Here is a 23,779-nt window from a genome sequence, read left to right as displayed (position 1 = left end):
AGCTGACTGCAAAAGCCCAAAGATAAACTCTCCTGGAAAAACTCCTTTGGGACTGACAAGTCTGCTTTTCGTTCTGCCTAAAGCTTGGGCCCTGCACGTTGATGTTGTCGAGGAGGGCCCGACACACAGGAAGAGGCGTGCGTTTCTGCCCCAACCTTGGGTCACGGTGCACGATCAGCTGGATGATGGGTGTCTTTATGAAACTGGCCTCACCGTGCTTCTAAGCTGTGTTAATGACGTGATGTCGTTGTACTTGCACCTTCTCTTGTTTGCTTTGAGGGAAAGGCTGGGAGCCTAGAAGGTCTGGAATCCTGCCACTTGCTGCGCTCGAGTGTGCACGCGCCGCGCCGGGAGCCGGACCGGAGAGGCAGGAGGCTGGCCAGCACGTTCTCAGGTTTCCTTTCCTTCAGGCCTCTCTCTCACTCCCCTGTTGTTTTTCAGGTAGCGAAGCTGATTTTAGCTCCTCGAGCAGCACGGGCAGCATTTCCGCTCCTGAGGTCCATATGTCTGCTGCGGGAAGCAAGCGGTCCTCCTTTTCACGCAAGTAGGCGCCGTCTCCTGCTCTGTAATTATTGAGACGCTTTAGGCAGGTGACTCACCTGTACTTTATGTTTCTTTAGAACCACCTGGATTACTGTCCGTTCATGATTTTGTTATTTTTCAGTGAGTAGGTTTTGGTTTTTATAATGGTTTGAAATTGAAACTTTCCCCTGTCCTACCAACTGTGGTCACAGGGCTTGACCAATATGTGTCTACCCGGTGGCTGTCTCTCACCCGGTCCTTGGCTGTGTGTCTGCTCATCCTCTGCCTTCTCTTTCTCTCGCTCACCCGTGTACTCACCTGGTATCCACCTCCTACCTGCCCTCCTTCATGACTGTGGCTGATTTCATGACTTCTTGGCTGTGAAACCTCTGACTTCATAGTGACCCCTGAATACTCCCAACAGTCACTAGGGGAAGGGGGTGAAAAAAGACTAAAGTTAATGGCGTGGGTGGCCACCACCATAAAGAGACATTAGAGCAGAATAGCTAAGTATCTGTGCTCTGGAGCCAGGCTGCCTTGGTTCGAATGCCAGCTCCACCACCTATAAGCTGTGTGGCCCTGAGCAAGTTGCTTAACTTCTCTGTGCCTCAGTTTTCTCATATTTCCCATACCCACTTCATAGGGTTTATATACACATAGTGTGGGGTCAGTGCTTAGAACATACCAAGCATCAACAGATGTTCACCATGGATGCTATTTGGGTTGTGGGAAGAGAGGAACTGTGGGAAATCATGACCCACCATTCACATTTGGTAGGAAAGGTTGTAAGCCCTGGGACTCTCTCCTACTGTCAGTGACTTCATTCATTCAACAAGTATTTATTGAGCTTCTGCTATGAGACAGGTTCTGGAGATATGGCAGTAAACAAAACTCCATGGAAATTCTATTCATTCTAGTAGGAAAAAAAGACAATAAATACATAAATAATAGAATTATTTTTAAAAACACAGAGAGAGGGGCGCCTGGGTGGCTCAGTCGGTTAAGCGTCCGACTTTGGCTCAGGTCACGATCTCGCAGTCCGTGAGTTCGAGCCCCACATCGGGCTCTGTGCTGACTGCTCAGAGCCTGGAGCCTGTTTCAGATTCTGTGTCTCCCTCTCTCTCTGACCCTCCCCCGTTCATGCTCTGTCTCTCTCTGTCTCAAAAATAAATAAACGTTAAAAAAATTTAAAAAAACAAAACACAGAGAGAAAGGATATTGAGAGCAGTGGGATACGTGGTACATTTTAAATAGGCTGGTTCCAAGACAGCTCTGTGATAAGCTGAGCTCTGAGCCAGGGACCCGAACAGTTCAATGGAGTGAGCAGCAAGACACTGGGGATGATTTGTTTTTAGACTTTGGGCAGGTCACTGGACTTTCCCGGGCCGTAGTGTCCAAGTTTGCAAAAAAAGGGTTGGGCCACATAATTTTTAAGGTCTCTTCCTGGAGAAAAACTAGCTAATTTCTGGAAACTTGCATTCCCAGGATTCAGCAAGCAAATATTTCCCATTCCTCTTGGGTGAGCAGAACGTTTAACTGGTGTTTATAAAGGGACCTGAGACCCTCTCTGGTGAAGTTTTATTGTTAAAAAACAAAGCTGAAGCCAGACAAGCAAACAAAAGCGTGAAGTCCACAATGAAAAAGCACAATTGTTCTATCCCCAAACACAATCTAATTTGGAAATAAAGTGCCTCTGGGATCACAGAACATGAATATAAACATTCTCAGTATAAATCAGATGTGGCTTGCTCTGGGAATAAACCATTTATCTAACCCATTCAAGAAAATTAGCACATACCATGGTACAAGGTATCAAAGAGCAGAGCAAAGGAAAAAAGAAATGGCCTGTGGAAGAGGCCAATTTTATTAAGCCTTGCAAAGAAGTTTGTGTTTGTGGTTAATTTCCAAGCTAATGTCAACAATACTGAGTGCCTTACAGAAAATTGTCTAGTCTGGAATCCATGGTTTCTCCAAGTGACTAAAAATTGACATGTTAATCATAAAATAGCTAAATAGAATTACATGCAAATCAGATACAGGCGTCATCAATGGAAAATTGGAATTGACAATGTTCTATCCATGATCCTCACTTTTTTTTTCTTTTTATCTGACCCAGGCACAGAGCACAGTCAGTAGATTTCTGTGATGGGGTATCTTGGGCATCTCACGTAATATTTGTGCTCTGTAGGATCTTGCAGTGAGAACAGCTCCTCTAGATGGGCCGGGTATCCATGCCAAACTTTATTATTTTTTTTTATTTTTTTTCATGCCAAACTTTATAATAGCTTATGATCCTTTTAAATGGCTTGCTTCTCCTGTAATAAATGAATTTTCTCTGTGGAGAATTAGCTCCTGGGAGGAAGGTGAGCACGAACATTTGGGGAAGAAGTGGGAGAAATAAACAAGTGGAGTTGGTGAGAATATTTTTGACAGGGGATTTAAAAAACAAAACTTAAAGATTTACAAATAATCTCTTCTTTTTTTTTTTTTATTTTTTCTTCAACGTTTATTTATTTTTGGGACAGAGAGAGACAGAGCATGAACAGGGGAGGGGCAGAGAGAAAGGGAGACACAGAATCGGAAACAGGCTCCAGGCTCTGAGCCATCATCAGCCCAGAGCCCGACGCGGGGCTCTAACTCCCGGACCGCGAGATCGTGACCTGGCTGAAGTTGGACGCTTAACCGACTGCGCCACCCAGGCGCCCCCAAATAATCTCTTCTTACTGAAGGCCAACTCTGCAAACATTTCTGAAGAATTCTCTTTCTTAAACTAAAATCCTAATCTGATCAGAGGTAGATAGAAATGAGAAGGGAAAAAAAAAATTGGAATTTGGAGTCAGAGAAACATGGGCTTTAGTTTAGCCTCCATTATTTATTAGGTACATGACCCAGAGTCCTGAGACTTACTATTCTGGAAAATGGGTTAATAGTGGCATCTCCCTCACTGAGTTAAATGAGCTAATATATGAGTGCTTAACATGGTGTCCAGAATTTAGTAAAAGCGTCCTAAGTGGGTTTTAGTCAGTAGTGGTAAAAATGATACTAGTGGACATGATGAAGAAGATGGCGATGGTGGTGATGATGTTCATATTAGTTTTCTCAGGCTGCTGGCGCAAAGTATCACAGACTGGGAGGCTTACACAACAGGAATTACCTTCTCAACAATTCTGGAGGGTAGAAGTGCAAGATCAAGATGTCAGCGGGATTGGCTTCTTCGGAAGCCTCTCTCCTTGGGTTATAAAAGGCTAATCTTGTCTCTGTTCCTCAACGTGACCTTTCTCTGTTCCTGTGTCCAAGTTTTCTGTTCTTATAAGGACACTAGTCAGACTGGACTGGGATTAATTAAATTTAATTACCTTTCTTTAAAATCCTGTTTCCAAAAACAGCCACATTCTTAGGTACTGGGGGTTAGGACTTCAACATTATGAATTTGGCGGGTAGACACGATCCAACCCATAACAGTGATGATGATGATTATGATGATGATAATAATGTTACCGGGAAGTAAAGGACAATGTTGGAGGAGGGACTGAAATTCACCTAGGCCCCTTATGAAGTTGGTTCCCTTCTTCCCTTCTCCCTTTCTCTCACTTTCCATTTACTGTATTCAGGTATTCGGGAAGTGGGCAGGGTCCACAGAATTCTGTCTCCTCTTTGTGGAAGGCATTCTTCTTGTCCACCACACCAAGGGATTTAGACTGGGCTGAGGAAGATATCGTCAAGTTTGACTGTTCATGGCCATGACAGATATGGAACCCTAGCCTTTCCTTTGAAAATGTTTTGCAATGACTTTGTGTCCATATGTGTTAGCACTTGAACTGAACTAAATGTAAAGAGCAAGACTGATATTTTTTTAAAGGAGCTTTTCAATTTTTTTTAATGTTTATTTATTTTTGATAGAGAGAGTGCAGGAATGAGGGAGGGACAGAAAGAGAGGGAGGGAGACCAAAGATCAGAGAATGAAGAGCCTGATGGGAACATGAACTCAAGAACCGTGGGATCATGACCTGAGCTGAAGTCAGACGTTTAACCAACTGAGCTACCCAGGCGCCCCCCCCAGATTGATATTTTTAAGCATGTAGTTTCTTTTTTTTTAAGTCAACTATTATAGTCTAATAACTCATTTCCTGAAATATATTTGAAGATTTTATTGTACTATAGTAATGTTTAATACTTGAAGAGATTTTATTTATTCAGTATCACAGGTGAGTTATTAAAAATTCCCATCTAACTTAATTTGTATCTTAGTGACTGCACTGTAGTAAAAGGTCAGTGGTGAATTCTTCAGGTAATAACCACATACATAGTACCTAATATACCTGTTTACAAGCTCCAAACAATATATTCTATTTGTGTAAAGTAAGAAGGAGGCATTTCTGTAACGTTCAAAAATCTGTATTTAAATCCTAGTTTGGCTGTGTGTTCTTGGACCAGATTTTTCCCTGAACCTCACTCACTTCACATAACTGAATACTTCACACACTTCACATAATGTAAATGAGAGGTACCAGCTTTATAGCATGATGCTCAAAATCAATGTAAAACTGTGTTCATAAAGCATCTGGAACAGGGCTAGGGCACAGAAGGTCATTGGTGAAGGTCGACTCAGAAGAGAATTCCCAGGTCAAAATTAGGTTAGCTCCTTACTGTCTCTCCTGACTTGTAGTGTGGAATTCTGCATATTTCTCATTGTCACATTGAGAAATAGGCTGGTTGCAGTAGACTCGGAAGTGAAGTGTGGAGAAGCAGATCCAAGCCAGAGCCCATCGTGTTCTTTTCTGCTGCTCAGCCCAGCACCACTGGGCTGCTGAGTTGGTTTGTCACAAAGCCATCAGCCCATCTGTTCCATATAAAGTGTCCCCTTCTCACAAAAAAGAGGCAGAGTCCCTTTGGATGATTTCAAAAGGAAAGAACTTCTTAACTTTAGAATTTGGTGATGTTTCATTTATGTGTGATTTACTGGGTTGACAGCTAGTTGAAATTATATTTGATTTTGAGTAAGTGTGGTTTTGGAGCCAAGTATACCCACACGCACACTCACATTTACACAAGTTTCTCATTGAGACGTGTCAGTTGAATACAGATGTAAATCAGAATTGCAAAGAGGGGATTGTCAAAAAGCAGTACTTCTGGATGAAAGGTATCTTGTTCTCTTTCGTTTTCTTGTAATGTCAACAAGAAATATTTCTGACACAGAACTGTTATCCTATTTAAGTAATTTCAACATTCTCAAGTTGCTGCCTTACATAGTGGGTGCCAAATCTCTGAAACGAGATTAATAGGGAAGTCTGAACAAGTTTTTCCTGTAATAATATCCTACAGCTGAATTGCCCTTAACATCTTATCAGATGCACTCACGTGCATTCTTTGATTGGATTTTCACATCGACTCTGTGAGGACAACAAAAAAAGGTTATTATTATATATCCCCATATATTTAGTAGCTTACTTGCCCAAGTTCCTAGTAAGTGGCATGGCTAAGGCTCAAACCCAAATTATTCGTTTAGCTGTCATTTAGGGAGCATCTAGCATGTGCCGTGAAGTAGTGGGGATATAAAAGAACAGACTGTGTTCCTGCCTTCAGAAGGCCCTAGTCTAGTGGGAAAGACAAACAATTGTGTAGTTGTGAGACAATGCAATAAACCCCAGGATGCAAGTTTTCACGGAGTACTAGGGAACATTAAGGAGCCACACATATACAAGCCTAGGGAAGGAAGAATCCAGAGAAGGCTGCTTGGAGTGGATTTCCATCAGTCTCCAAGTTGTAAGTATCCCAAGGGTTAGGGTAGGGAGTGGGAGAGCATTCTAGGCAGAGAAAATGATAAGTTGAAAAACATGAAAATGCTGGAGAGCATGGATCGTCAGGGAAGTGTAAGTTGTTTGGAATTCTGGAATACAGCGGGGGAAGGGAGGAGTGGCAGATGATGGGTTCGATGGGTAGGTGGGATCAGTCTTTTTGAGGCCCTGGGGAGCTGTTGAATGGCTTTGAGGACAGTGATATCCAATTCCATTTTAGAAAGGCCACTCCAGCCAGAGAGTCAGCCTCCTTGCTTAGGGGGCAAAATAACAGGCCAGGGAATGAAGAAAGAGCTTTAAAACATTTCAGCAGTTAAATGATAAAGGTTGTGTTAAGTCATTGGGGATGGAAAGAAAATAGGTGGTTAAAACTGTAGGCTTGACACACTTATATGAGCTGTTTATCTGTCCTCTTTTCTCCTCTTCCTTTACGGGCAACCCCGTTTTTCTCCCATACTCCAAATGAACCACCCTCATTTTCTTCCGCCAGCATGAACCAAACCCAAACATTTTTAAGCTAAAACAGGTGTACTGGAATGAAAACCACATCTTCAAAACAGCCTCTAAAGTGAACCTAAACCAAATCAATATTTTACATGGTTTGTGTTCTTAACAGGCATTTGGGATTAATTCAAAACAAGCTTTATGGTCAGAAACTATTTGAAAGAACAGCAGAGGGTGAGGTTGCCTGTGCTAATGGCAGAAGGAAAGAAAGTTTCAGTCAGGCAGCAACAAGACTGTCCCTGAGGACGGTAATTGCCCCTTTCGACTCTGAAGCTTGGATTTCCTTAGTAGTAACTGGCTTTTAGCAGGAGTTAAGTATTAGCATTTGAGCACTGGGAGCCCCAAGCATTTTAACATTTCTCATGTTTTCTCTCCCAGCCGAGGTCCCCATGGGCGGAGTAATGGAGCTTCATTGTACAAGTCTGGCAACAGCCCCCCCTCCCCACGGGAGAAGGACTTCCTGTCCATGCTGTGCAGGAATCAGCTGAGTCCCGTTAACATCCATCCCAGCTATGCGCCTTCTTCCCCAAGTAGTAGCAACTCCGGCTCCTACAAAGGAAGTGACTGCAGCCCAGTCATGAGGTGAGTGCTGTTCATCTCCCAGGTCGTGGGGCTTAGTGTGTCCTACTTGGTAAGTTTTCTTTAAAAAAAAACTTAGAAAAAAAGAGGAGGCAGTTACCTGGGTGGCTTGGTTAAGCATCCAACTCTTGGTCTCGGCTCAGGTCATGATCTCTCAGGTTCGTGACTTCAAGTCCCACATCAGGTTTTGCACAGTCAGAGCGGAGCCTGCTTGGGATTCTCTCTCTCTCTCTCTCTCTCTCTCTCTTTCTGTCTTTTTCTTTCCCTCCCCTACTCATGGTCTCTCTCTCTCAGAATAAACTTCAAAAAATTTAAAAACTTAAAAAAAGTTATGCATCTCTTGAGCTCCTGCCTTATTCTGTAGAAAGCCACTTCTCTTTCCTTTCCCGCACTAAGCTGATCCTTCAAGGGCAGCTGCAGAAAGAACACAAACCATGATTTCTGGTAAGGCTCAGCAGCCCGGGGAGGGACTGGATAGGGAGGAAAAATGGCACTGTGGCAGGGGGAGGGTCCCCAGAACGGGAAAGAACCATCCACATGTTCATTCAAATGTCAGGTATCTGTTGAGTGCCATGTTGTGCCAGGGACCGTGTAAAGCACTGGAAATGGGACAGTGGACAGCAGGGAGGGTCCATGTGCCAACTGCCCAGACGATACCAAAGACATTGCTCATCTAGTGACAAAGACTGTTAAGGCTTTTCTGCAAGTACCTGTTGCTGCGTGTGTTTGTAAGAGGTCAGGAGGCTGTCCCAACTCAGTCTGGAGGGATCAGAGTAAATGACATTGAAATGAAATCCAAAAGTCAAGCAAGGAATTAATTAGTCCCTGGGGGGCATGAGGCTGCAGAAAAAAGGACCTCCACAACCAAAGGGGCCACAACAGGGGGACTGGAAGGTTGGGAGGTGGACACAGGCCATCTGGATGGAGTGCAGGTTCAGCGGGACCAGGGCGAGGGCTCCAGCGTTGGGGAGAAAGCTGCTAGCCCTCCTTCCTCGGCCTTCTTCCTTCTGGGTGGCCATTCTCGTTAGTCAGCTGTCTTCCAGCAGGGATGCCCAGCCCTGGCCAGGCCTTAGAGGGGCCGACATACCAGCTCAGGAAGATTTCTACAACACCAGGCATCTCTCTTAGAAAACACACACTCTGGTGACAGTGGAGTGGCCTTTCCCCTTTGGAATGAGGAAACTTTCCACCAAATCAGCACACTCTTGCCAGGGATTGATTTCGGAACTGTTTGAATTCAACTAATAACAATCGGGATGTTCAGGCAGTGGCACATTGTGTGGAAAGTCAGGCCGTCTCGCTCCAGTCCTTCCCCCCTCCACCCGTCCCACTCATTGTCCTCTAACAGTGCATTACTCCGAATCAATCCACAGGCAGGCCTGTGCACAATCATGCATTATTTTGTATGAGGTCATTCTTAAGCCATAGAAAACTCCTCCCTCTCCACTGTGTACACCCTCTCCACAAACACCCTCCCCACAGTCTCCTGAGTGATGAGCAGTCCTAAGATCAGCAGGTAACATTACAACCCCCTTCTTAAGTGAATCCTGCATCATTGAGGTTTCAGACCCCGGTACCCAGCTGTCTTTCCTTCCCTAGCTGTGAGCTGTGCCGTCACTTTTCTTTTTATAGAAAAAGTAACATTTCATTGCTTGGATTGTTTCAGGCGGTCTGGAAGGTACATGTCCTGTGGTGAAAATCATGGTGTCAAACCCCCAAACCCAGAGCAATATTTGACTCCTCTGCAGCAAAAAGAGGTTACAGTGAGACACCTGAAGACCAAGCTGAAGGAGTCGGAGCGCCGGCTTCATGAAAGGTGAATCTGCATTCCTTGCACGCTGAGCTAAGGATGGTTTCTTTTTCCATGAAATGAAACACAAACCCACACTATAGAGAAATAGAAAAGAAAATTTTTTTCATTTTTGGTAAATTCCTGAAATCAGCCTTTCAAAAGAGCCATTTCCTATTCCTCAGTGATTCGGCTGTTTCAGGAGCACCGGGGACCCTGTAAGGTTTGAGGGGAACCTCAGCTTCTGGGTGTGTACAGCTCGGACATGAAGGGTTGGGTGTGTGCGTGGCTATTTTTAAATGGCAGGAACACTGGCAGGAACAATCCCATACTTCCAGCAGTAAGGGTCACACATGGGGCCCCTATTGAGTCCTGTTTATCTCTCTGAGAGCGTGGACGGCCATGTGCACTATGATTCCTGCAAGCTATTTCTGGGTCGAAGGAAGAGGTTCATTATTCTTGGCTAAGTGTTAAGGTAAAAAACAAAAACCAAAAAAAAGCCCATGCTTAAGAGATCTTACACAGAGAAAAGACCTTTGACATCTTGGAGCAGGCCAGATTTTCTGCTTCATGATTTCCCTCGGAACTTTTTGGGATAGACGAATGGAGCTCTGACCAGGGTGGCTGAGAGTTCAGGGCAGGGGTGGTGTGAGTCAGACCTTACTTTCTGGAAGTCTTTGTTTATGATTTGAAGAATCCCTGTGAGGGTTTGAGCAGTCATGGCAGAGAAGCAGGGGAAGGCAATGAAACTGGAGACTACTCCAGTCTAAACTTAGAGAAGCAAAATTAACAACATCTCCTCATGTATATCAGGATCCTGACTGCCTGGTTTTCATATCCACTGAGAATATGAGGACTTGTATTTACATTGACTGTGAAGAAATTATCTATCAGGAGGAATCACCAAAAATGATCTTGAAATCAGGGTCCTGTGAAGGATCTAAAAAATGGGATAGATTTTCTTCAGTGTAGGATGGATCCACTAGCATTTTCCCCTGAGAAGAGAGGGAATAATTTTCACAAAGTCCTTGCAATATGCAGCATTTTATAATTCAAAAAAAAATTCAAATTATTACTGGAATATGATCAGAACGGTTCTGCAAGGCTAAAACTTACCAGTTTGCCTTCCATCTTTGATCGGTAATTAAAAGTGAAATGAACTTTACTTCCAGAAAGTGTAGATATACGAAAAAGGTGGTCTACGGACATAAAAGGAGGCTAAGAAACTCTAATGTGTCCTATTAACGAAATTTCAAATATTAAATACAGAATAGAGGCTAATGCTTACACTTCACGCATCGCCTGACAGCACTCAAAAAGAAAAGAAAAGCAGAAAATAGTCACATTTTTTATTCTGATTCTAGTTACTCTTATCATTTTTGCTATTTTGCAATTAAGGGGGGCAGTTCCCTGCTAATACCTGTGAGAGAAAAGAAAAAGTCAAAACTGATTTAACCTCCAAGTTTCAAGGGCAAGAGTCCGGGCTCCTGGCCTTGGGGCAGAATCGCTACGCGCCCGGTTGGAAGTTGACCTTGCCTTCTCCCTGCAGGGAAAGCGAGATTGTGGAGCTCAAGTCCCAGCTGGCCCGGATGAGGGAAGACTGGATTGAAGAAGAGTGCCACCGCGTGGAGGCACAGCTGGCCCTGAAGGAAGCCAGGAAGGAGATCAAACAGCTCAAACAGGTCATCGAAACTATGAGGAGCAGCTTGGCTGATAAAGATAAAGGCATTCAGAAATATTTTGTGGACATAAATATTCAAAACAAGAAGTTGGAGTCTCTACTGCAGAGCATGGAGATGGCTCACAGTGGCTCCCTGAGGGATGAACTGTGCCTGGACTTCCCATGCGATTCCCCAGAGAACAGCTTCCCCCTCGGCCCCCCTTTCGGCAAGATGGCAGACGGGCTGTCTCCGGAGGAGCAGGGCACTGAGGAAGGGGCCGACGGCGAGCCGCTGGTGGGAGACGGTCTGGCCGACCGCACAGATTTGCTGGATGGCATGGTGACCGCCGCCACCGCAGAGGCGGGCGACCTGGTGCTCCTTCACCCCGCCCCCGCGGCAGCGGCCCTCGACGGCCTCCCCCTGGCGGCCGGGGAGGAAGAGGGCAGTGCGGTGGTGGAGCGAGCGGTGCAGACCGACGTGGTGCCCTACAGCCCCGCCGTCTCGGAGCTCATTCAGCACGTGCTCCAGCTCCGGGACCCGTGGCCCTCGAGCTCAGCATCGCCTGACGAGTCCGGGGCTGACTCGACAGAAAGCTTCCCCGAGTCCGTCTCTGCGTTCATGGTGGATTTAACGCCAAGAAACCCCAACTCGGCCATCCTTTTGTCTCCCGTGGAGACCCCCTCCGCCACGGTGGATCCGGAAGCTCCCGCAACCCGCCTCATGAGCGAGCTGGATTTTGCAGGCCCCACGGAAGAGAGGTTGGACGGCATCATCCCGCTGTCGCGCGGGGCCGTCGGGACGCAGTACTGGAGCAGCAGCTTCCTGGTGGATCTCCTGGCTGTGGCTGCCCCCGTGGTCCCCACTGTTCTGTGGGCATTCAGTACTCAGAGAGGGGGGACAGATCCCGTCTACAACATCGGGGCCTTGCTCCGGGGCTGCTGTGTGGTCGCCCTGCATTCGCTCCGCCGCACCGCCTTTCACATCAAAACCTAAAATAGAAGTCGTCGTTTCTGTGTGCCAATCTGTCCCGTGTGGCGTCGTGCCAGGTGGAGAAACAGCAGGTCGACTTGCGGTGGCCTCTAGTCTGTCGTTTTTGCTCCTCGGTATTTGATTTGCACTATATTTAGTTGAAGCCTGCTCACTGTTTAAAACCGGAGGTATCTTCAAAGGCATGGAGACCTGGTTCAAGTAAATGCCCCACCAGTGGTAGAGAAAGCATGCTCATGACCCTGCCGTGTCGTCTGAGGTACCCGTTCTTATCCTAGTGGTTCAGGAAGAGAAAATGCAGAGTTTGCACTTTTCAAGACAGCTTCTGTAAGGCTGGCATGTTATCTCCTTGCTTTGCTTTGTGCCGTTTTAAAATGTGTAATTGTTACAGCATTCCAATGGTCTTGTGCACAGCAGGGGACTGTAACCAAAAATAAAACTGTACTTGTGTAATTGGTTTGAAGAAGTCTTGAATAGCTCCTTAGCGTCTTACTTGGGGTTGATAAGATTTGAGTGTTTGCAATTTTTTACTAAATGTAGCTTCAAAGTCGTGAAATGGCTTGTTTGTTCCTAAACCTGTTAATTGATGAGACTGTATGTAAGTTTACAATGTATTAACTTATTTTTTGCTTATTATATAGTGTTTTATTGGAAATTGTTTGTAACCACACACTTCAGCATGATGAAAATAAAGATTAGTGTTTACATTTAAATAAATGTTTTATCCTCCCATAAAATAATTACCTGTGTGGTTTTACTTCTGTAAATGGTAAGAAAGGCTAAATGGATACTTTCTTCTTTATCAGTAGGGGTCTATAAAAAATGGACTTAAGAAATGAGAAAGAGGGAAAACAATGATTAAAAGAGGCGAGGATTTCCTACTCTGTCTTTAAAAAAGTATTGTTTCTGACTGAAAGTAGCTTTGATTGCTCTGAAATTACTGATACATTTGTTTGTTCATACATTTATTCACTAAGATGTGTTGAGTATTTTCAGAAAAGTTGGGTTGATTTTCTTTAAGCATGTCAGGGATGCAGAGGGGGAGAATGTGCTAGCACCGTATGCTTCCTCCCCTTGGAATAATAGGGTGGCTGGGAAGGATGAGGTAATATTTGATCTCTGTTACTTTATTTTTCCCTTGTGAGGTGGGGTATTATTCTATTTTACAGATAAGGGAGCTAAACCTCAAAGAGGTAAAATGCTTACAGTTTCATGGTTCATCTCTAGAAGCCATGATTTCAAGTGTCTGCAAAGCAAATGGTTTTTTCCACTCTACCACAAAGCGAAGAGAATATCCTAAGTTCTCACGCAGAGACTCTTCTTCCATAGCACTTACCACGTTTAAACATACTGTATTTTGACTTTCTATGTCTTGATTATTGCCCATTTCCCCCACTAAAATACTAGGTCTCTGAGGGCAGGGATCTGTGTTCTGTTTTGTTCACAGATGTATGTCAAGAACTTAAAACAGTATGCATAGTAGGGGTTCTAAAAATTGTCGTTGAATGAATGAATTCACCCAACAAATACTTCTGGGTGCTGGGCACTTCACTGGATCAGTCAGCAATACTGAAGGGGACAGATAAGGTTTCTGCCCTCAGGGAGTTTAGGTTCTGTCCGTGAAAGACAAAGAACATGCCAATAAATGAAGAAAATCATTTTAGGTAAGTACTAAGTGCTAAGTACTTCCAAGTAAATAAAGTGTTTTGACCAAGAGTAACAGGAATAATGGTAAGGAACAAATCTCTGAAGAAATAACATTAGTACTGATGGATTAAAAAGTGCCAGGTATGTGCAGATATGGGAGTAAATTGTTGCAAAAAGAACAAAAGCAAAAGTTCTGAGTCAGAAAGGGGTTGGGCATGTGATGGGGCATCAAGGAGGCCAGAGTGGCTAGAGTGGAGGAAGAAGTGGAGTAAGCCGGCGACTGGGAGAAGTGGAGAGGAAGCTAGTTCATATGGGGCCATGTAACCATGTTAGGGTTGGTTTGAATTCCTTCCCGGTGCAATGAGAAATATGAATGGACTTTAAACAGGACAGTGATATAATCTGGGTTTTTTTTTCTTGTTTCTTTTCTTCCTTTTTTTTTTTTTTGTAACTATGGCTGCCATGTGCAGAGGCGTTGTAAGCAGGCAGGAGTGGAAGCAGGGAGACCAGTGAAATAGTCTAGATGAGTGATTATGACAACTTGGAGGTGGAAGTGGATATAGAGACTAACTTGAATAAAGATACAACTTAGAACTGAGGTGATTTGCAGAGAGATCGGATGTGGGGAGGGGAAGTGGTAGAGTTTAAGAAAGAGAGAAATTAAGGATGACTCTGGAGCACCTGAGTCAATGGTGGTACCATTTACTGAGAATGGAAAGAGAAATGCGTTAGGGAGAATAATTTGAGGTGTCTATTAAATATATATGTGGAAGTGTCAAGTGCATAATTTTACATATGACTGTGAAAATCACAGGAGTCATTGGGGCTGGAGTTATAAACTTGGGGCTTTTCAGCATTTACATACTATTAAAATGATGGGATGGATAAAATCATCCAGAGAGAGTATAAGGAAAGAAAGAAGGCCAAAGACTGAGTCATAGGGCATGTCCACATTCAAATAGAGGATAGAGAACCAACAAACCAGGCTGAGAAGAAGCAGCCCAAAAGTAGGAGAAAAACCAGGTGAAGGTAGTACTGGGAAAAATCAAGAGAGGAGAGCGATTCAAGAGTGGAGTGGTCAACTGTGGAATCCAACCAAGAAGTTGAGTAACAGGAGAACAGATGCATGCCCACTGGCTTTGACAAACTCTTAGTGACTGTCCAGATCTTTTTCTTTGAAGAAATAGACGATTGAAGTGGTTTGGAGAGTGAATGGAAGAGAGAAAGTAGAAATCAACGTGTGCCGCTAATTTTTTAAATAAGTTTCACTGTCAAAAGGAGTAGGGAAGTTGGTAATGGTTACAAGGGGATAGGAATTACAAGTGTTTGTTTTATTTTTCAATATTGAGAGGAGATAGAACACATTTGTATGCTTTCATAGTTGAGAAATGGGAAGAAATTGATAACCTAGGAGAGAAAGGATTAAGTGAAGGAGAGAAGATGAGAAGGGATAGGATGTAGGGCAAGCGTGTGGACAGAGGTAGTTTGTCTCTGGTAGGACATTTCTTCTACTGGAATACACACATGCCTGAGGGCACACAAGTGCACTTAGCACACCATAGAGGAATTTGGCTGAAATGGAAGGGAAACTATTTCTGGAGGTGAATAATCGGAAGTGTCCCAAAATAATGAGCTGTGCTGACTCAGGTCCCTTCCTGTAGTCCAGCCTAGACCAATACCTAGATGCTGTTTTCTTCCTTACAGTCCCTCCCTATGTTTATTTTTAGTCATTGCTAAATTAAAGCATTTTTACCTTCAGAAAAATTATAAACTTGTTTTTGGTATCCACTGTTGCTACAGAAACAAATACAACACACAAACTCAGCACTGTTCTTCATCAATTCAAGATGGATGGGAAGATGGGCTCTGGTGAAGAATTCTCCATGAACCACAAATATTTATGTTGATTATCAAATTGGAGGCAGCTGATCACAAACAGTGAATTGCTTTGTTGTCATAACGATCTGTGTCCCTCTTTAAGTAAAACAAAAGATTCAAACAAAATTATCTCATCTGAAACATTGGATGCTGAGTATCCTATCCACATTGAAACGAATGTGTGCGAAGGTGAAACAGGAGATCCTGGACCAGTTCTGTTTTTCTTTTCCTCACCCTCTGTCTCCCCACCCTTCCTCCCCTTCTTCAGAGTTTCAGTCTGTGGAAAATTACTGCTTTTATTCAGAACAGTCTCTCACAAATGAGTCCCTTGGAGTAAATAAAAGATGGAACATAGCTTGCCTTTCGGAAGCCCAAGGCGTTGGCTGGTTTTGTGGACAGGATGATCTGATCTCATAGAAAGAAGTACTCAAAGTTGCTTTCAGTAATTGTGTGCCTGTGATGAACAAATAGGCAGGAACATGGAAAAAGAAGAACAATTCTACTCTATTGAACAAATTGCTGTCCCATCAAAGCAAATGTTAAACATTTCCTACAGTTATGTGTGCAAACATTCCAATTTATAAGAAAAGATTTTTTCCCAAAGGGATATGCTGACCTTTCCAAGTTGAGCTGTTCGGAAAGGGGGAAAAATGCATTGCACTCAGATGCCAAGCGTTGCTGACATTTGTGGCAGGAGAGAAAGGAAGTCTGTGATTTGAATCTGTCATAGGCCTTGCCTAAGTAGTGGTTGGGTCTGCTATGTTTTTCTCTTGAGGACTTTTCATTTTAAAAGGTTTAGGGGTAGTTTCTAATTTCCATTTTGGCTCAGTGAGCACTTCTTTTTCTACTACTTGTGTACTCTACAAAATTCATTTATTCCCAATCTTACCAGGCAAAGTGTACACAATGAAGGAATAACCTAGGAAATTAACAATCAAATCTTGAAAGTATGTCAAACTCTCAGTTGTTCCAAACAAAAACAATTAGAAAGTCCACATAGAGTAAAACCATAGTATATCAGGTAATATTTTTAAATCTCTGGAAGACACACTGTGCTGTGACTGCTGATTCTCTTACAGTCACAATGGCTATAACTAATGGTTACAACAATAATTCCAAATAATTCTTAAAATCTCAAAAAGACTTAAATGCTACTCCGAAAAGTTGGTATTAAAAGTTGTGAATACTTCAGTAATGTTTAAGTTTTGTAAAAGGTGTATCTCTCTTTTTTTTTTAAGTTTATTTATTTTGAGAGAGAGAGCAGCAAGAGTGGGGGGGAGAGAGAGAGAGAGAGAGAGAGAGAGAGAGAGAGAATCCTAAGCAGGCTCTACACTGTCAGTGCAGAACCCAAGGTGGGGCTTGAACCCATGAACCATGAGATCATGACCTGAGCCAAAATTGGATGCTTAACCGAGCCACCCAGGCACCCCAAAAGGTGTAGCTCTTTTTTTGTTGGGGCACAGGACACCCAGCCCGGAGCCCTGCCATTTGCCTCCCTCTCCTCTCCTGCAGTGGTCTCAGTATCACCTCTGAGAACAGCTAGAAAACCAGTTCACTAAATACCAGCCAGTTCATGTAAGAGCCCCTGTGAGATACCTCTCAGTTCCCTGCACTAGTATTCTGAGTAATACTAAAAGGCTCTGTCCTCTCCTGTCCTAAACAAATGAAGGCTTCTTGGAGATGTTTTCTTTCTTTCTTCCTTCCTTTTTTAAATATTTATTTATTTATTTATTTATTTATTTACTTACTTACTTACTTACATCCAAGTTAGCATATAGTGCAATAATGATTTCAGGAGTAAATTCCAGTCATTCATCCCCTATGTATAACACCCAATGCTGATCCCAACAAGTGCCTTCCTCAATGGCCCTTACCCACAACCCCTCTAGCAACCCTCAGTTTGTTCTCTATATTTAAGAGTCTCTTACGTTTTGTCCCCCTCCCTGTTTTTATATTATTTTTGCTTCCCTTCCCTTATGTTTATCTGTTTTGTATCTTAAAGTCCTCATATGAGTAAAGTCATATGATATTTACCTTTTTATCTTGTTGCAAATGGCAAGATTTCATTCTTTTTGACTACTGAGAAATACTCCATTGTATATATATACCACATCTTCTTTATCCATTCATCCATCGATGGACATTTGGGCTCTTTCCATACTTTGGCTATTGTCAATAGCACTGCTATAAACATTGGGGTGCATGTGCTCCTTTGGAACAGCACACCTGTATCCTTTGGATAAATAGCTAGTAGTGCAATTGCTGGGTGGTAGGGTAGGTCTATTTTTAACTTTTTGAGGAAACTCCATACTTTTTTCCAGAGTGGCTGCAAAGTTTGCATTCCCACCAGCAGTGCAAAAGAGATCTTCTTTCTCTACATCCTCACCAGCACATCTGTTGTTGCCTGAGTTGTTAATTTTAACCATTCTGACTGGTGTGAGGTGGTATCTCATTGTGGTTTTGATTTGTATTCCTCTGATGATGAATGATGTTGAGCATTTTTTCATGTGTCTGTTAGCCATCTGGATGTCTTCTTTGGAGAAGTGTCTATTCATGTCTTTTGCCCATTTCTTCACTGGATTCTTTGTTTTTTGGGTGTTGAGTTTGAGAAGTTCTTTATAGATTTTAGATACTAATCCTTTATCCGATATGTCATCTGCAAATATCTTCTCCCATTCCATTGGTTGCCTTTTAGTTCTGCTGATTGTTTCCTTTGATGTACAGAAGCTTTTTATTTTGATGAGGTCCAAATAGTTTTTTGCTTTTGTTTCCCTTGCCCCCAGAGATATGTTACATAAGAAGTTGCTGCGGCTGAGGTTAAATATATTTTTGCCTGCTCTCTCATCTAGGATTTTGATGGCTTCCTGTCTTACATTGAGGTCTTTCATCCATTTTGAGTTTATTTTTGTGTATGGTGTAAGAAAGTGGTCCAGGTTCATTCTTCTGCATGTCGCGGTCCAGTTTTCCCAACACTATTTGCTGAAGAGACTGTCTTTATTCCATTGGATATTCTTTCCTGCTTTGTCGAAGTTTAGTTGGCCATACATTTGTGGGTCCATATCTGGGTTCTCTATTCTGTTCCATTGATCCAAGTGTCTGTTTTTGTGCCAGTACCATACTGTCTTGATGATTACAGCTTTGTAATACATCTTGAAGTCCGGGATTGTGATGCCTCCTGCTTTGGTTTTCTTTTTCAAGATTTCTTTGGCTGTTGGGGTCTTTTCTTGTTCCATACAGATTTTAGGTTTGTTTGTTCTAGCTCTGTGAAGAATGCTGGTGTTATTTTGATAGGGATTGCATTGGATATGTAGATTGCTTTGGGTATTATTGACGTTTTAACAATATTTGTTCTTCCAATCCATGAGCATGGAATACTTTTCCATTTTTTTGTGTGTCTTCTTCAATTTTTCACAAGCTCCCTACAGTTTTCAGTGTATAGGTTTTTCACCTCTTTGGTTAGGTTTATTCCTAGGTATTTTGTGGGTTTTGGTACAATTGTAAATGGGACTGATTCTTTGATTTCTCTTTCTATTGCTTCTTATTGGTATGTAGAAATGCAACCATTTTCTGTGCATTGATTTTATATCCTGTGACTTTACTGAATTCCTGGATCAGTTCTAGCAATCTTTTAGATTTTCCATATAGAGTATCATGTCCTCTGTGAAAAGTAAAAGTTTAATTTCCTCCTTGCCAATTTGGATGCCTTTTATTCTTTTGTGTTGTGCTTGCTGAAGCTAGGACTCATGGAGATGTTTTCTAATCTTTTCTCATACATGTTTGCCAGTGATCTATTGGTTTAACTGTGAAGAGGATCTCTCATTTTCAGTACCGAGGCCATAAAAACATTTGGGACCATGATGATGCAGAATGATTCTGGCTGTAAAGCCCACAGCCAGCCCCCTTGTGAATGGTTTTAGAGGCAGGCATCCTGCCTCCTGCTCCTCACTGCCCTAGAGTTCCTCCCCATGGTGATCTTCTGATCGGCCTTCAGGGATAGTTTTACTTTCATTCCCGGAAGCTGTCATTTTTGGTCAAAGTAATTTTGAATAACTTTGAAAAATTTTGCCCGAGTAGAACTGTAATGAACTGGAGTATGAGAACTATTAACAACTGCAATATTTCTCCAATTTGATGGTGTGGTAAAGCCCTCCTTCCCCTTCCTCACAATCAAATAGCTCACAGTGTTTGAAATGGTTTTCCAGCCTTACTTTCTACAGTAAACAATAGGTACTGGCATTTTAAACTGACCTTTAATTCTTCTGAACCAGCACATTATTTCTGGCTTATTGGTTTATATAGAGAAAATGAACAACGAAAGCAGTCTTAATAATGTTCACATCTCCCACTGAAAGTAATATACAGAAAAAAATTTTTAAAATGATCATCCATGTACTTATTATTTATTTTGAGAGAGAGAGTGCACGCACGCAAGCAGAAGAGGGGCAGAGAGAGAGGGAGGGAGAATCACAAGCAGGCTCTGTGCTATCAGTGCAGAACCTGACATGAGGCTCGATCCCACAAACTGTGAGATCATAACCTAAGCCAAAATAAAGAGTTGGAAGCTTAACCAACTGAGCCACCCAGGCACCCCTCACCCGTGTACTTATCTTACTCCATAAGGGTTCCTTCTAATCAAGATAGGCAATTATGAGGTTCAGGTGCACTGTGAAGCTTCAAAAAGAAATAAAAAACATCTGTATTTTTATGTGCTTTAAACTTAAATGAAACAAGTTAAATATATCTATATCCTTATGCACATCTTACTTCATTTACCATTACAAAAAATAGTCAAAAAAAATTAAAAATTTGTTTCACAGGCCAATATATCTAATGATGATGACATTGTCTCCATAAAATAGGTAAGCACTGATTTTATTTAGGAATAATCAACACATTTGGAAACCGCCTTGATGTGTAAATGAAGGACTATTTTAACAAATAAAACTGGTTTGGGGCAAAAGTTATCTTATAATGAGCCAAACTGACATAAGAATAAGAAACCATAATGATCTCTCTCAGCATACCACCAACTTAGAGTATGTCCTTTGAATTTCTTATGCACAGAAATGATTTTTTCTGTGCCATTTACACTCTCAACCAGATCCTAAAGACACATGTTAAGAACATAACTGGACAAGGTCATAGACACATTTTGTAGCAGGAAGGTCTCTGGGTACAGCACTGACCTACACATGCACAAGAACTGTGACCTTGGCATCATTAGAATAATGACCCAATCGGGGTGCCTGGGTGACTCAGTTCGTTAAGCATCCGACTTCAGCTCAGGTCATGATCTCACGGTTCGTGAGTTTGAGCCCCACATCAGGCTCTGTGCTGACAGTTCAGAGCCTGGAGTCTGCTTCGGATTCTGTGTCTCCCTCTCTCTCTGCCCCTCCCCCACTCACACTCTCTTAAAAATAAATAAATGTTAAAGAAATTAAAAAAAAATAATGACCCAATCAAGTGACCTAATAGTCATAGTTTTACAACTGCATGAATATAAACCATATTTCATTTTGCCTTGATTATATAATATCTGACCCAAGTAAACTGGGAATACAGTCATAATGGCATTGGCACTCAACTACAGTTATTTATATGAAAATAAAAGCCAAGCTAATTTCCTTGTTAAAGAAGTTCTTAGGAAACAAAAATAGGTGTTATCTATTATAATTTGTAACATCATTTTCATTGAGAACTAGAAAGGAAAATCTGATGGCAAACTTTGTCAGGTGGTAATTTCCAGCAAAGAGGCCTTAAAAATCATAGTCCACAAGAATGATGATTAACCACTAAGGTCATCTGCTCTCAAAGCTTGCTATTTTCCTGTTATTCAAACATGCAACTGCCTGGTTTCTTCATATGTGAGATGGGGTAATGTCTACCTCACTGGATTGTGAGAAGTCATTGATATAATTAGATTCTCAGTTCTGAACACATAAAGCTTTCCCTTTTGTAATTAAACTTGTAGTTCACCATAAAGATGTATTAAAAGTAATATGGCAAAATCAGTGAACTCCCACTGTCCACAGGAAGGGGGCTGCCAATAGAGCACAGCAAAATGTGGAAAGTGTACAGGGCCTCACAACTACCACTTGCTGAGGGTTTATGTATGAGCCAGGCACTATAATGAACACTTATAGTCTCAGTACTTAAAACCACCATCTCCATTTAAATGATTTGCAAACTCAGGCAATTTTTTTAATACTGCACCATTGCTACAACTCAGAATTCTGAGCTCTCACAATTGGTGCAATCAGATCGATACATAGCAAATCATTAACATCCATGGAAGTTCCTGGAAGGAAGGCCACAGACTGGTTGGCCACAGACTTCTGGTGAAAGTTTTTTTCTTTTTTTTTTTTTTTTAATTTATTTTGAGAGAGAGAGAGAGAGTGAGCAAGCAGGGGAGGGGCAGCGAGAGGAGAGAATTCCAAGCAAGCCCCAAACTATGATATGAAGCTCAAACTCACGAACTGTGAATTCATGACCTGAGCCAAAATCAAGATTTGGATGCTTAACCAGGCAACCCTCTAGTGAAAGTTTCTATGCAAAAGATCCTGCTGGTGGATTAGCAAGGTCAGTAGCAGGTAGTCAGGGTAGGAAGGTGTGTGTTGGGGGGCCAGGTGTGTGTAGGAAAGTGTGTTCCTAGAATAGGGTCTGTTTCCACCTCTAGAAAACCAAGAGTTTTGGTGAAAAGAATCTTATTACTCTCTGGGGTGCCTGGTTGGCTCAGTTAAACGTCTGACTTCGGCTCAGTCATGACCTGACAGCTCGGGGTTCAGGCCCGGAGTTGGGGTCTGTGCTGGCGACTCAGAGCCTGGAGCCTGCTTTGGATTGTCTCCTTCTCTCTCTCTGCCCCTCCCCTGCTCACGCACTCTCTCTCAAAAATAAATAAACATTTTTAAAAAAAAAAGAAAGAAAAGCATCTTACTACTCTCAAAACTTACCTCAGTTACTTACTGAGCATGCCCAATGGTCATGACTAAGGGGCATGGCAGATAAGAGGTGGGAAGCAAAGTGAAAAACAGCTGAATACAAAAGGAATCACAGGTTGATCCTATAACCTTAGAACAACTTTGGTTAAAGTGAAGTAAATTACATGAAGAAAAAAAAAGGCTCCTTGTTATTAGGAGAGAGGACCTCAAATTTTAAAGATCTTTGTAAATGGTAAACACAAGTTTACTAAGTTATTCACTACTGAAATAAGCTCTTCATGGACCCACCATCTTCTTCAGCACTCCAATTCACTGGAGGGGAGAAACTTCTTCCCGGAAGCAAACCCCCACCCCTCAATGTGGTTTCAGCTGAAACTACTCACCACAGTAACTTAATTTTCTTACACACCTTATGAAAGATTTCTTTTAAACAAGGGGCTAAAGACTGTGAAAATAGTTGCAGTAGGTTATCTTAAAGCTGAACTACACAGGATTAAACAAGATGTGTGTTATATATATCAGGCCCAGACCATCCCTTAGTACTTACATCATTAATGACAAAACTTAGGCTTTTTGGAACACTGGCCATGGTTAGATTTGCACTATACTGGTAGCATATAGAGTGGTGTTGGATGCTTGATCCAGATACCAGTTTCTATAGCTACCACCTTCTTCCCAACCACCAATCTTCAACTGAGAATAGTCACCATACTGGCCAGAGGCAAGTGCAGGTCAAAACTGAGGAATTTAAATGCTGAATTTTAAGTTCTCAAATGTTGACTCAGTTAAATTATGCTACTAAAAAAGAGCCAAGAGTCAACTAGAAGATATCCCTAGCTACAGCTTAATAAGAGGAAAATAAGTGGAAACCATATATATATATATATATATATATTCACACACACAGTTTGTATACATATATATAGTGTGTGTGTGTGTACACACACACACACAAAGTTTCACATGTCTGCACATTACTTAGTACCTCAATACATGAAATGCATAATTCAAATAATGGGTAGCACTTTACTAATTCTATATATGACTATCCATATTTCTTTTTTACTTTTACTAATAAGCTCCTAGAACTGGTAATTCTTAATTAAAATTCAAACAAAAACAGAAACTATAAATTTCAAAGCTAAAAGAGCCAGTTTGTTACCATGAAGTGTTTATCATATGTATTTAACAATACAACTTCTTTCGGGACCATATTATACCCAAACTGAACACAGGTATTCAGTTTACATATCAAAATAGGCTTAAAAAAAATCCCAGAATTGTTATTCATTCTTTCCATAAGAAAAATCTCGAATTAATCATACAAACTATAATTTCTAACCAGTTTTTACTTCTAATTAAACAAAAATCAAAAAACCAACAAAAAACAAAATCCCACACTCATGAAAGTCATGACCAAAGCAGACTTCAATACTTGTCAACTGTTGGGAAAAAGCAGTAAAATTTATTGTGCTAAAA

At 42.0% G+C, this 23,779-nt stretch overlaps 1 protein-coding gene across 2 annotated transcripts in view; it reads left to right on the top strand.

Moving 5' to 3' along the window:
* Positions 1-11,968, top strand: part of SYBU (syntabulin) — a 74,034-nt gene extending 62,066 nt beyond the window's left edge. For both annotated transcript variants that reach the window (XM_047842822.1, XM_047842823.1), the window contains exons 4-7: positions 442-544; positions 7,200-7,403; positions 9,067-9,216; positions 10,739-11,968. In XM_047842822.1, the coding sequence (XP_047698778.1) occupies positions 442-544; positions 7,200-7,403; positions 9,067-9,216; positions 10,739-11,843 (1,562 nt within the window). In that variant the 3' untranslated portion in view covers positions 11,844-11,968. The remainder of the gene's footprint in view (positions 1-441; positions 545-7,199; positions 7,404-9,066; positions 9,217-10,738) is intronic.
* The last annotated feature ends 11,811 nt before the right edge of the window (positions 11,969-23,779 follow it).

Source organism: Prionailurus viverrinus, chromosome F2 (genome assembly GCF_022837055.1).
Source record: "Prionailurus viverrinus isolate Anna chromosome F2, UM_Priviv_1.0, whole genome shotgun sequence".
Classification (NCBI taxonomy): Eukaryota; Metazoa; Chordata; class Mammalia; order Carnivora; family Felidae; genus Prionailurus; species Prionailurus viverrinus.
The sequence above is the reverse complement of the archived record's forward strand: the minus strand, read 5'-3'. Positions and strand labels throughout refer to the sequence as shown.